A 14,184-nucleotide genomic window follows, 5' to 3' on the forward strand; every position below is an offset into this window, starting at 1 on the left:
TTTTTTAAGTGTGGATCACAGTCAAAGCTTATAAAATATTGGTAATGGTTAAGAAAGCAGACCCTAAAGGCAGACTGCCTGGTTTCCTACCCTGGCACCACTAATAAGCGGTGTGACAATGTCAGGTTACTTAAGCTCTCTGTGCCTCAGTTTCTTCATCTATAAAATGGAGATAATGATAGGACCTAATTTCAGGGACGTTGTCCCTCACTTGCCTTTGTGGTACCCACCCACACTGAACCACGACTAGCCCACAAGTCCAACAGAATATGAAGGAAGTGACCACTTTCCAGGCAACTGAGTGAGCCATCTGGGGGGTAGATACTCCAGCCCCAGGCAACACTTCATGTTTTAAATAACAACTTTATTGAGATATTATTTAAATACACTAAATTCACCTTTTAAAATGTATAATTCAGTAGGTTTCAGTATATTTACAGAGTCATAAAACCATCTACATTACCTAATTTTAGAGTATTTTCATCATCCCAAAAAAGAAACCGTGCACCCATGAGCAGTCACTCCCCCTTCCCCTCCCCCCAGCCTCTGGTAACCACTAGTCTACTTTCCATCTCTATGGGTTTGCCTGTTCCGGACATTTCATGTGTGACCTTTTGTGGCTCCTTTCACTTAACATACTGTTTTCAAGTATGTATCTGTACGTCATTCTTTTTATTGCTGAACCATAACCCATGGTATGGATCTACCCCAAGCTGTTTATCCACTCATCAGTTGACGGACATTTGGATTGCTTCTACTTTTTGGCTATTATGAGTAACGCTGCTTGGAATACTCACATGTAGGGTTTTGTGTGGGACTTATGTTTTCACTTCTCTTGGCTATGTAAGTAGGAGTAGAATTGGTAAGTCATATGGTAACTATGTTTAACTTTTGAAGAACTGCCAGATGACTGTTTTCCACAGTGGTCAGCTTCCATCTTCACTGCAGCACCATGCGAGACCCTGAGTTGGAATCACCCTCCTTGGGCTACTCCTAAATTCCTGACCTGCAGAAATATGTGAGACTATACATGTTTGTTGTTTTAAATTGCCAAGGTTTGAAAAGTACATTACATACCAACAGACAATTAATATACGAGAATTAAATGATGTTAGACCTAAAAGGCATTAGGACATTGGCTAGCACACAGTCAGTGCTCTCTTCATGTGAGATGTTACCATCAGTATCTTCCCACCACAAGGCCTTTGCTCAGGCTGCTTCACTGCTTGAGATGCTCTTTCCCTCTCTCCCGGCCCTGCCAACTCCTACACTTCCTACCCTTCAGCTCATTCCTGCTCACATACTGCTTTCCCACGAAGCCTTCTTGGAAATGTCACTATAAAAATCCCCTTCAGGGGGTGGGGCGGAAGATGGCGGCGTGAGTAGAGCAGAGGAAATCTCCTCCCAAAACAGCATATATCTATGAAAATATAACAAAGACAACCCTTCCTAGAATAAAGACCAGAGGACACAGGACAATATCCAGACCACATCCACACCTGAGAGCCACAAACCACCTCTACAGAACATCTTACAGGGACTGCTCTAGATGGGAGCACTCCTAGAAAGAGCACAGCACAAAACACCCAACATATGAAGAATCGAGGAGGAGGAACAAGAAGGGAGAGAAGAAAAGAATCTCCAGACAGTGTATATAACAGCTCAATAAGCGAGCTAAGTTAGGCAGTAAGATACTAAAGAGGCTAACCTTGAACCTTTGGTAACCACGAATTTAAAGCCTGCAATGGCAATAAGTACATATCTTTCAATAGTCACCCTAAATGTTAATGGGTTGAATGCACCAATCAAAAGACACAGAGTAACAGAATGGATAAAAAAGCAAGACCCATCTATATGCTGCTTACAAGAAACTCACCTCAAACCCAAAGACATGTACAGAGTAAAAGTCAAGGGATGGAAAAACATATTTCAAGCAAACAACAGTGAGAAGAAAGCAGGGGTTGCAGTACTAATATCAGACAAAATAGACTTCAAAACAAAGAAAGTAACAAGAGATAAAGAAGGACACTACATAATGATAAAGGGCTCAGTCAAACAAGAGGATATAACCATTCTAAATATATATGCACCCAACACAGGAGCACCAGCATATGTGAAACAAATACTAACAGAACTAAAGGGGGATATAGACTGCAATGCATTCATTCTAGGAGACTTCAACACACCACTCACCCCAAAGGATAGATCCACTGGGCAGAAAATAAGTAAGGACACGGAAGCACTGAACAACACAGTAGAGCAGATGGACCTAATAGACATCTATAGAACTCTACATCCAAAAGCAGCGGGATATACATTCTTCTCAAGTGCACATGGAACATTCTCCAGAATAGACCACATACTAGGCCACAAAAAGAGCCTCAGAAAATTCCAAAAGATTGAAATCCTACCAACCAACTTTTCAGACCACAAAGGCATAAAACTAGAAATAAACTGTACAAAGAAAGCAAAGAGGCTCACAAACACATGGAGGCTTAACAACACGCTCCTAAATAATCAATGGATCAATGACCAAATCAAAATGGAGATCCAGCAATATATGGAAACAAATGACAACAACAACACTAAGCCCCAACTTCTGTGGGACACAGCAAAAGCAGTCTTAAGAGGAAAGTATATAGCAATCCAAGCATATTTAAAAAAGGAAGAGCAATCCCAAATGAATGGTCTAATGTCACAATTATCGAAATTGGAAAAAGAAGAACAGATGAGGCCTAAGGTCAGCAGAAGGAGGGACATAATAAAGATCAGAGAAGAAATAAATAAAATTGAGAAGAATAAAACAATAGCAAAAATCAATGAAACCAAGAGCTGGTTCTTCGAGAAAATAAACAAAATAGATAAGCCTCTAGCCAGACTTATTAAGAAGAAAAGAGAGTCAACACAAATCAACAGTATCAGAAACGAGAAAGGAAAAATCACGACGGACCCCACGGAAATGCAAAGAATTATTGGAGAATACTATGAAAACCTATATGCTAACAAGCTGGGAAACCTAGGAGAAATGGACAACTTCCTAGAAAAATATAACCTTCCAAGATTGACCCAGGAAGAAACAGAAAATCTAAACAGACCAATTACCAGCAACGAAATTGAAGAGGTAATCAAAAAACTACCAAAGAACAAAACCCCCGGGCCAGATGGATTTACCTCGGAATTTTATCAGACATACAGGGAAGACATAATACCCATTCTCCTTAAAGTTTTCCAAAAAATAGAGGAGGAGGGGATACTCCCAAACTCATTCTATGAAGCTAACATCACCCTAATACCAAAACCAGGCAAAGACCCCACCAAAAAAGAAAACTACAGACCAATATCCCTGATGAACGTAGATGCAAAAATACTCAACAAAATATTAGCAAACCGAATTCAAAAATACATCAAAAGGATCATACACCATGACCAAGTGGGATTCATTCCAGGGATGCAAGGATGGTACAACATTCGAAAGTCCATCAACATCATCCACCACATCAACAAAAAGAAAGACAAAAACCACATGATCATCTCCATAGATGCTGAAAAAGCATTTGACAAAGTTCAACATCCATTCATGTTAAAAACTCTCAGCAAAATGGGAATAGAGGGCAAATACCTCAACATAATAAAGGCCATCTATGATAAACCCACAGCCAACATTATATTGAACAGCGAGAAGCTGAAAGCATTTCCTCTGAGATCGGGAACTAGACAGGGATGCCCACTCTCTCCACTGTTATTTAACATAGTACTGGAGGTCCTAGCCACGGCAATCAGACAAAATAAAGAAATACAAGGAATCCAGATTGGTAAAGAAGAAGTTAAACTGTCACTATTTGCAGATGACATGATACTGTACATAAAAAACCCTAAAGACTCCACCCCAAAACTACTAGAACTGATATCGGAATACAGCAAAGTTGCAGGATACAAAATCAACACACAGAAATCTGTGGCTTTCCTATATACTAACAATGAACCAACAGAGAGAGAAATCAGGAAAACAACTCCATTCACAATTGCATCAAAAAAAATAAAATACCTAGGAATAAACCTAACCAAAGAAGTGAAAGACTTATACTCTGAAAACTACAAGTCACTCTTAAGAGAAATTAAAGGGGACACTAACAGATGGAAACTCATCCCATGCTCGTGGCTAGGAAGAATTAATATCGTCAAAATGGCCATCCTGCCCAAAGCAATATACAGATTTGATGCAATCCCTATGAAACTACCAGCAACATTCTTCAATGAACTGGAACAAATAATTCAAAAATTCATATGGAAACACCAAAGACCCCGAATAGCCAAAGCAATCCTGAGAAAGAAGAATAAAGTAGGGGGGATCTCACTCCCCAACTTCAAGCTCTACTATAAAGCCATAGTAATCAAGACAATTTGGTACTGGCACAAGAGCAGAGCCACAGACCAATGGAACAGACTAGAGAATCCAGACATTAACCTAGACATATATGGTCAATTAATATTTGATAAAGGAGCCATGGACATACAATGGCGAAATGACAGTCTCTTCAACAGGTGGTGCTGGCAAAACTGGACAGCTACATGTAGGAGAATGAAACTGGACCATTGTCTAACCCCATATACAAAAGTAAACTCAAAATGGATCAAAGACCTGAATGTAAGCCATGAAACCATTAAACTCTTGGAAGAAAACATAGGCGAAAACCTCTTAGACATAAACATGAGTGACCTCTTCTTGAACATATCTCCCCGGGCAAGGAAAACAACAGCAAAAATGAGTAAGTGGGACTATATTAAGCTGAAAAGCTTCTGTACAGCAAAAGACACCGTCAATAGAACAAGAAGGATCCCTACAGTATGGGAGAATATATTTGAAAATGACACATCCGATAAAGGCTTGACGTCCAGAATATATAAGGAGCTCTCACGCCTCAACAAACAAAAAACAAATAACCCAATTAAAAAATGGGCAGAGGAACTGAACAGACAGTTCTCCAAAAAAGAAATACAGATGGCCAACAGACACATGAAAAGATGCTCCACACCGCTAATTATCAGAGAAATGCAAATTAAAACTACAATGAGGTATCACCTCACACCAGTAAGGATGGCTGCCATCCAAAAGACAAACAACAACAAATGTTGGCGAGGCTGTGGAGAAAGGGGAACCCTCCTACACTGCTGGTGGGAATGTAAGTTAGTTCAACCATTGTGGAAAGCAGTATGGAGGTACATCAAAATGCTCAAAACAGACTTACCATTTGACCCAGGAATTGCACTCCTAGGAATTTACCCTAAGAATGCAGCAATCAAGTTTGAGAAAGACAGATGCACCCCTATGTTTATCGCAGCACTATTTACAATAGCCAAGAATTGGAAGCAACCTAAATGTCCATCAATAGATGAATGGATAAAGAAGATGTGGTACATATACACAATGGAATACTACTCAGCTATAAGAAAAGGGCAAATCCAATCATTTGCAGCAACATGGATGGAGCTGGAGGGTATTATGCTCAGTGAAACAAGCCAAGCGGAGAAAGAGAAATACCAAATGATTTCACTTATCTGTGGAATATAAGAACAAAGGAAAAACTGAAGGAACAAAACAGCAGCAGAATCACAGAACTCAAGAATGGACTAACAGGTACCAAAGGGAAAGGGACTGGGGAGGATGGGTGGGTAGGGAGGGATAAGGGGGGGAGAAGTAGGGGGGTATTAAGATTAACATGCATGGGGGGGTAGGAGAAAAGGGAGGGCTGTACAACACAGAGAAGGCAAGTAGTGATTCTACAACATTTTGCTATGCTGATGGACAGTGACTGTAAAATGGTTTATAGGGGAGACCTGGTATAGGGGAGAGCCTAGTAAACATAATATTCGTCATGTAAGTGTAGATTAGTGATAGCAAAAAAAAAAAAAAAAAAAAAAAAAAAGGGCAGTTCCTGTGTGGTAACCTCCAACGAGTTCTACACAAGGGTATAAAGGGCATATAAAAGTGTAGGCAAAGGGTCTGTTTGTGTTTATACAGAGGATCAAAGCCTAATTTGGCTACCCCAAAAATGAACTAAGATGCGATATGAAAAAGAACTTCCAACATCTGCACCCTCTGGAAGACTCATGCCAGAAGATGATCATCAAAAAACCCCAACAAAGATCCACACACTGCTACAGCTGTAGATGCACTCATCCCACCAGTTCCTGGACCTGCCATGGGAATGAGGAAGGAGATATCTAAGCTGGCCTGTGCATACAGTAAAACAACAAAATTGGACTGGATCTATACTGTTGGAACTCAACCAAGAATTTGGAGAAGTGCAAATTGTAGCGCTCCAAAGTCTTACAACTACAAACTATTTATTGTTAAAAGAACATATGGCATGTGAACAGTCCCCAGGAATGGGTTGTTTTAATTTGTCTGATTTCTCTCAGACTGTTCAAGTTCATTTGGACAATATCCACCATATCATAGATAAGTTTTCACAAATGCCTAAGGTGCCTAACTGGTTTTCTTGGTTTCACTGCAGATGGCTGGTAATTACAGATATGCTTTGGTTATGTAACTATACTCCTATTATGTTAATGTGTGTGTGCAATTTAAGTAGTAGCTTAAAACCTATACATGCTGAAGTTACTCTACAAGAAGATATATCAAAGAAATAATCAATCTTCCCATGTTTTCTTCCGCCTGCTACTTCTATAGCTTTTCTTCTTCCTTCCTAATTACAACCCTTAAATAGAATTCGTGCCTCATATCAAATTTACCGAGTATCATAATTCTTCCAAGTGGTAAAGATACCTCAAGACAAATGCTGGGCATAGAAGCCACAGGGCATAAATATGCAAAGAAGTAAAAATTTAACTTTTTCAAACAATAAGGCTTCTCTCTCACTTACCAACTTCACATTTCCCTGTATGGCCCCGGAAGATGACTGGTTAGCCAGAGACGGGTAAGATTCCTCAAGGGAGGAACAACCTAAGACAGGCACAGTCGCAGGGGGGCCATCAGGTGAGAAATTGGGGATCAACAGAGGTGAGGCTTAGAACCTCACCCCCCGTTCTGAGAGAAATCTTCTGCATACGTGGATGTTTTATTGCCCTGGTCTAGCTTGGATTAACACATAGTCTACAGGCACACACCTGATCATCTACATGTGCTCTCTTACAACACTAAACTATGTTTTCTACCTTTATCTTGTATCTACCTACCACTTCAGCATTTTATTAAAAATAATAATAATAAAGAGAGAAATGTGGTATCCACATATAAATCAAGTATAAAAACCAAATGAGTATTCATATTTGAACTGACTGTTTAGAGTTCATAATGCATGAGCAAAACCGAAAGTTTCTGTGATGACTGCCCTTGTACTGTTCACTATGTAACTTATTCATTATGTAAGAATTTGTTCTACATGTAAAAACTTGTTTGTTATGCCTCAGAAGATTGGAGACTGACAAAAATTAGGCTTGGGGTGGATTAATGATTGTGCATTGAGCATTGACTCCCCTATACAGAATTTTATTGTCGTTAACAACCATTTGATCAATAAATATGAGAGATGCCCTCACAAAAAAAAAAAAAAAAAAAAAAAAAAAGGACAGACTTCCAATGGTAAAATAAATTAGTAACCGGGATGTAAGGTATAGCATAAGGAATATAGTCAAGATATTGTAACAGCCTGGTAGGGTGATAGCTGGAACCTAGAATTATGTATATAAATGTTCTACCACTGTGTTGTACACTTGAAACTCATGTAATGTAATAGTGTGTGTCAACTACCCTTCAATAAAAAATAATTATTAAAAAAAAAAAAAAAAAAAAAAAGAAGGAAAGCAAATGATATGGAGGTAGCATTTGCTAGTTTCCAGAACCAACCTCAGGAGATAAAAGAGCACTTCCCAAACTTTGGAATTCTAGCCTAAATTTCATCTAAATTTACTTGTCTCATCTAAATTTGCACTCTTGCTAATTAAGTGTTCACTTGTTAATTAACAGCCTTCTTTATGGATTTTCCTTGTAGCCGTAGCAAGGAAACTTCTATAAGAAAAAGTTTCAGTTGCAGAATTTAAATTGACAATATCTTATATCAGAATGGGAAAAACTAACTGGTTTCTTCCTACTTGCCCTTTCTTTTTGTAATTGAGCAATTTGAGTTCCTGAAGGTTCTAACAATCACACTTTTATTTTATTTGAAAACAATAATAGTAAGAAATGTATTTCATGGACATGTTAGGTAATTGATTTTATAAATGACTGCTGGTTCTAATTAAGCATGCTTCTTATAAAGATAACTACTAGATTATTCATATAATTTCTGTCTGACATATTTAATTAAAACAAGCTGAGACAAAAAAAAAAAAAAAAAAAAAATCCCCTTCAGCACCTGTACTTCCCTTAGCACACTGTACTTCTGTGAATATCAAACACAGTCATAGTTAAACAGTAATTTGTGTAACTATTTTAAAGACATTTTTCCTCCTCTGAAATATAAAAACAATCTCAACCTGCCCTATCCTCTGTACATACCATAGAAACTCAACAATACCTCTTAGAAGTCAACAATCTGTTAGACAAATGAGCAAAGACAAAAAAAAATGCTATTTGCAGAAAACAAAGTACATTAGAAAAGAGGCACAGTCTACTCATAATTTAAAAGATACAAAATAAAGCAAAATACCATTTTTCATGACTATCTGATTAACCAAGATGAAAAGGGTTGATCGTGCCCAGACATGGCAGGAAACTGCCGCCCTCTCACAGTTCGTGTGTTCAGGCTCTCTGCAGGGCAAGGCTGTGATGTATACCGAATCGTAAGTGCCCCTGCCCCGTTAGCTTCCAGACATGCGTGACAAGTGACCCAAAAGACATCACCTAAGAATGTTCCTTAGAGCATTGTTAAAAGCAACAATGAGAAACAGCTTGAAACATAGATCAAGACGGCCTAGGAAAGTGGCTCCTCAGGGACCATGAGGGGCCAGCACAGTCAGTTGCCTGTATGCTGCCGCCTGCAGAGCAGTTCTGCCCACAGAGGCAGGGCCTGTCAGCTCATTATGTGTCCCCGGGAGGCCCTGTCCACACAGCTGAAACTGACATTTACATGCTTCCATTTTACCCTCCCCTCATATTACTGTAAGGCGTGACACTGGTTCTTTTAAAATTGTGTGTTTAGCAGGATTGGTTAGCTATTAATTTCCAATTAATAGAGGAGAAATTACAAAATGTTTGTTATAAAAGGGAACATTACATCTGAGAACTACTGGTTTAAATAAATGAATTCAGTAGAACAAAAAGGCATCCTACAGTACGGGAGAATATATTCATAAATGACATATCTGATAAGGGGTTGACATCCAAATTATACAAAGAACTCATAAAACAAAAAGCAAATAATCCAATTAAAAAATGGACAGAGGAGCTGAACACACACTTCTCCAAAGAAGAAATTCAGATGGCCAACAGGCACATGAAAAGATGCTCCACATCTCTAATCATCAGAGAAATGCAAATTAAAACCACAATGAGATATCACCTCACATCAGTTAGGATGGCCAGCATCCAAAAGACAAACAACAACAAATGTTGGCGAGGATGTGGGGAACCCTCCTACACTGCTGGTGGGAATGTAAATTAGTTCAACCATTGTGGAAAGCAGTATGGAGGTTCCTCAAAAAGCTCAAAATAGAAATACCATTTGACCCAGAAATCCCACTCCTAGGAATTTACCCTAAGAATGCAGCAGCCCAGTTTGAAAAAGACATATGCACCCCTATGTTTATCGCAGTACTATTTAAAACAGCCAAGAAATGAAGCAACCTAAGTGTCCATCAGTAGATGAATGGAGAAAAAAGATGTGGTACATATACACAATGGAATATCATTCAGCCATAAGAAGAAAACAAATCCTACCATTTGCAACAACATGGATGGAGCTAGAGGGTATTATGCTCAGTGAAATAAGCCAGGCAGAGAAAGATAGGTATCAAATGATTTCACTCATCTGTGGAGTATAAGAACAAAGAAGAAACTGAAGGAACAAAACAGCAGCAGACTCACAGAACCCAAGAATGGACTAACAGTTACCAAAGGGAAAGGGACTGGAGAGGATGGGTGGGAAGGGAGGGATAAGGGGAAAAAGGGGCATTATGTGGGGAGGGGCACGAGGAAGGCAGTATAGCACAGAGAAGATAAGTAGTGACTCTAGAGCATCTTACTACGCTGATGGACAGTGAATGTAATGGGGTATGTGGGGGGGACTTGATAATGGGGGTATCTAGTAACCACACTGTTGCTCATGTAATTGTATATTAATGATATCAAAATAAAAATAAATAAATAGATAAATAAATGGATGATGATATATACAGCCAAACGATGGGAGACTTACTAGCAATTTAGAAGAGTAAGGCAATATTACATGTACTGTAATGAAAAAAATCATCTGTGATGTAAATTTTTTTTTAATGCAGGTCAGGGTATAGGATATGGTCCCATCTGCACTTCTTAGAAAAATAATTACATGCATAAAAACTGCTTGGAATGATTTTTTGTTTTAACAGTTAAACTGTATAGATGGTAGAGTGAGTATAACTCTACATTGACTATGCTTTGGTACAACTTCAAACTGTACTACTCGCATAAAGTATTTTTACAGTTTAAAACCCTAGTTAAATGAAATTATTAAAAAAGAAAAACCCACAGTGAAGGATGTTAACTTAAACAGGGTCAGAGAACAGTACTGCTGGGTACAAAGCCCAAGGATCCCTGTTACCCAGGAGAGGACAAACCACTCCACTCTGCACCTCCTTAAAGGTGCAGCTGATAATAGTTCCCACCTGCCAGGGTGGTACTAAGGGCAAATGAGTTTCTGGAGCAGTGTCTGGACACCTACCAGGCACACAGCAACTACTCAGTAAGTTGACAAATCCTTTGTTAGGATTTGTGATGGTTTATTGTCACCTTGACTGAGCCAAGGGGTGCCAGATACTTGGCCACTTTTCTAGGTGTTTCTGTGATGCATTTTTGGATGACATTAACATTTAAATCAGTAGACACCTTAAAGCAGATTGCCCTCCCCAATGTGGGTGGACCTCATTCAGTCTGCTGAAGGTCTGAACAGAACAAAAAGACTGACAATCCCTCAAGTAAGAGACAGTTCTCCCTGCCTGGCTGCTTTCAAGCTGACATCAGCATTTTTCCACCCTTGGACTCAAACTGGAAGGAACACTGGCTCTTCCTGGGCCCCAAGCCTGCTGGGCTTTGAACTGAAGCTATAATGCTGGCTCTTCAGCTTGCTGCCTGCACATCTTCGGGCTTGTCAGGATATATATATGCATCCTGTTGGTTCTGTTTCTCTGGAGAACCCTGACTAATATAAGATTTATGAAATTTGATTCACTCCAGGCATAATTATAGTTATAAAGTTTCGGTCCATGAGAGTTTCAACTTGACTGACTTAACTTTGTCAAAGTTCACCTGCAATCAAGGGTGGGAGAACCGTGAGGCTGGGGGAGCACCCAAACCCCCTGGCAAGTCCTGGTCCCAGCAGCAGTGCCCCTCCCATCCTCCCTCGTGATTCCTGCAGAATGCCTACAGCAGACCTCAGCTGAGTGGGCAAACCAGCACATAGAGGGCAGAGGCCCATGTCTGGCCCCTCGGTCAGCAATGGTTCCTGAACCCTGGTCTGTCGTCCTAAAGAGAGAGTGCCTTGACAAAGTGTGTATGAAACGATGCTCACTCCCTCAATATGCCTGCAGATCAACTTAACGTAAATCCATTAGGGGAACTTAGCACCTAAAAGGACACCATTAGAAATGCTATTTGTGGCTAGGATCAATGTTCTGAAGACTTTGCAAAGCATCTTTGATTAATTCTTTAATAAGGTTACTCTTTACTTTTTAAATTATAATTTACTACTTGCCAGCTTCCTAAAATGATTTGAAGTGGGCAAAGATTAACACTAATACATCAGATGCATTAAAAATCTGTTTCAAATTCAGAACAGAGATCAATTAGGAGAATAAAAACATATCAAGCACCTGGACGTGTAACTTGCCAATCCCATGTCAAGAATCTTGCTAACACACTTAGCTAAACTGTACAATGTATGTCAACAACCCTGTGTGACAAACAGTCTGCCCCTCACCTAGGAGGAAAAGAGGAGAAGCAAGACCAGTCGGTGGCTCCCAAATCATTCAGATGTTTAAAAGACAGATGAGAATGCTTCTGTTTTTTGCTAAAGATAAAATGGTTAGCTCTAGAAATCAGCCTAAGAGGGCCCTCCTCCCACACTCCATTTGCAAAAACAAACAACTGTTTAATAGGGGAGATTCCACTGAGAGGAGCGGAACATTTCTGAATTATGAATTTAGAAAAAAATTTTAATTCCCTTGATTCTAACTCACATTTTCTCACCCTGTAAAAGAAGGGATATTTCATTGCCCATTCTTTTCTGTTTCACTTAGCCAAGTAATTACCATTTAAATAGTAAACTCTCAATGGAAAACACATTAAAAATTTATCCTAGACAGGAATTTATAAGCAAGACCTGAAACATAATTCATAAAAGATGTCTACAATATTTTATTTGAGCATATTTTCAGAGGATAAATTGTCAAGTTTGATGGCTAAAATTAACAAAAAGGAACAAATCCTAATGGTGGCCCTGTGATAAAGAGACTGCCCAACTCCTGTCAGTGTAGTTGGGGCCATTCCTGCCAGGGCCGCAGCTACTCATTCACACATCCCCCACCGCCAGGGCTCTGAGGGGCAAACCTGCATTAACAATGCACCCCAGCAAAAAGCTGGCCTTGACTGGATGCTGATTGAACAGAATTACTGAATATGCCTGAAGATCCTGTGAATACTGCCCCAACCTGCACCCTGCCCCCACATTCCCAGCATGTTCACAATCTCTCATCCAAAGTCTCAAATGTCTTGGAACCTAAAACTGAATGGAGGAGAACAAGGGGAGCTCGCCTCTCAGGAATTTACTGGCTTTTGGCCCAGACGGCTCCTGGGTAACAATGTACGGACAGGATACACCAGATGGGTCACTGGCCACTGGACTCCTATCAGCCCAGAGAAGTGAGGAGCATACCAGTCCCACAGAAGGGAGACAAGCCAGAACAGAACCGATTAGCAAGCTCCCATCACTGGGTGTGGATCAGAGGTACAAAGCCAAGCACATTTAGCAATGAGAGAAAAAAAAAAATAGTGGCAGAAAAGAGGGAACGGAGGAGGGAGATATCGTCTGATTGTTCCTCACCTTTTGAAAAATTGCTTGCTAACCCAGACACCAGAGAGAGTCCAGAAAACCAGGATGAAGACACAAAATGAGGAAAACCAAAGCTGGAGAGGCCAGAGGGAGCCTGAGAGCCCTTGTTCAGCTGTCGCTGAGCACTGGAAGGGGGAAGGTAGGGGGTCCGGCACACCTGGCCCCAATCCACACCTGCCGTTCCTGGCCCTGCCTTCACCTGCCTCCTCTGAGCCTAGTGAGGGCTGAGCAGCCTCTAAGGTCCCTCCACTCTGCCTTTCAATGACTCAATATTGCAATTTCCCTGCCACATGTCCAAGGATAACCTGCCAAGCAGAACAGAGCAAGAAACTATTTCTCCTGTGGGCTTTTCTCCTTTCTGGCCACACCACAAAGAACACAGACAGCAGACACACTCAGCAAACACACTTACCACCTGACTGTGTCCGAATGGGTTTGCCTTGGCAGAGTCCTGGTGGAGGCTGAGCCCTTACGGGCTGCCCCAGTTGAAGTACCAATGCCATGTGCAGAAATAAGGAGTAACTCCAAAGGCAACTCAGAGAGAAAAAAGATTCTCCATGAGAGCCCAGCCTGAGCAGCACCTCGGTGCAGCCGCCCTCCTGTGCCTTCCTCAGCAGTTTCTAAGTCTGCTTGTTGGGGCAAATCCTAAGATTGAGCTGCCCTGGAAGCACAGTAGGTTACGTAACTTCAGGAGCCTGGGCACCCTATCAGCTCATCTTATTAAACCACCCCAAACAGAAAATGACACACCCCAAAATGTGATATCCCCAGGTTGGGGGTAGCAGAGAAGAAGGGGGAACAGCGCTTTGTGATGGGCATTTGGCTTTGCCTCAAGATTAAAGAGGAACAAGAAGTCTGCTGTTCATCTAGTGCTCACTGGGAAGCGGGGGCGGAGTGTATCAGAGGCCAGATGCCAAGT

At 40.6% G+C, this 14,184-nt stretch overlaps 1 protein-coding gene across 3 annotated transcripts in view; it reads right to left on the reverse strand.

The window, feature by feature from the left end:
• Nucleotides 1-13,898, reverse strand: part of TRAK1 (trafficking kinesin protein 1) — a 133,952-nt gene extending 120,054 nt beyond the window's left edge. For 2 of the 3 annotated variants that reach the window (XM_036897205.2, XM_036897204.2), the window contains exon 1: nt 13,678-13,898. In XM_036897205.2, coding sequence (XP_036753100.2) covers nt 13,678-13,768 — 91 coding nt within the window. In that variant the 5' untranslated portion in view covers nt 13,769-13,898. The remainder of the gene's footprint in view (nt 1-13,677) is intronic. The other variant, XM_057497562.1, reaches the window with a different exon arrangement.
• Nucleotides 13,899-14,184: the final 286 nt, after the last annotated feature.

Source organism: Manis pentadactyla, chromosome 1 (assembly GCF_030020395.1).
Source record: "Manis pentadactyla isolate mManPen7 chromosome 1, mManPen7.hap1, whole genome shotgun sequence".
Classification (NCBI taxonomy): Eukaryota; Metazoa; Chordata; class Mammalia; order Pholidota; family Manidae; genus Manis; species Manis pentadactyla.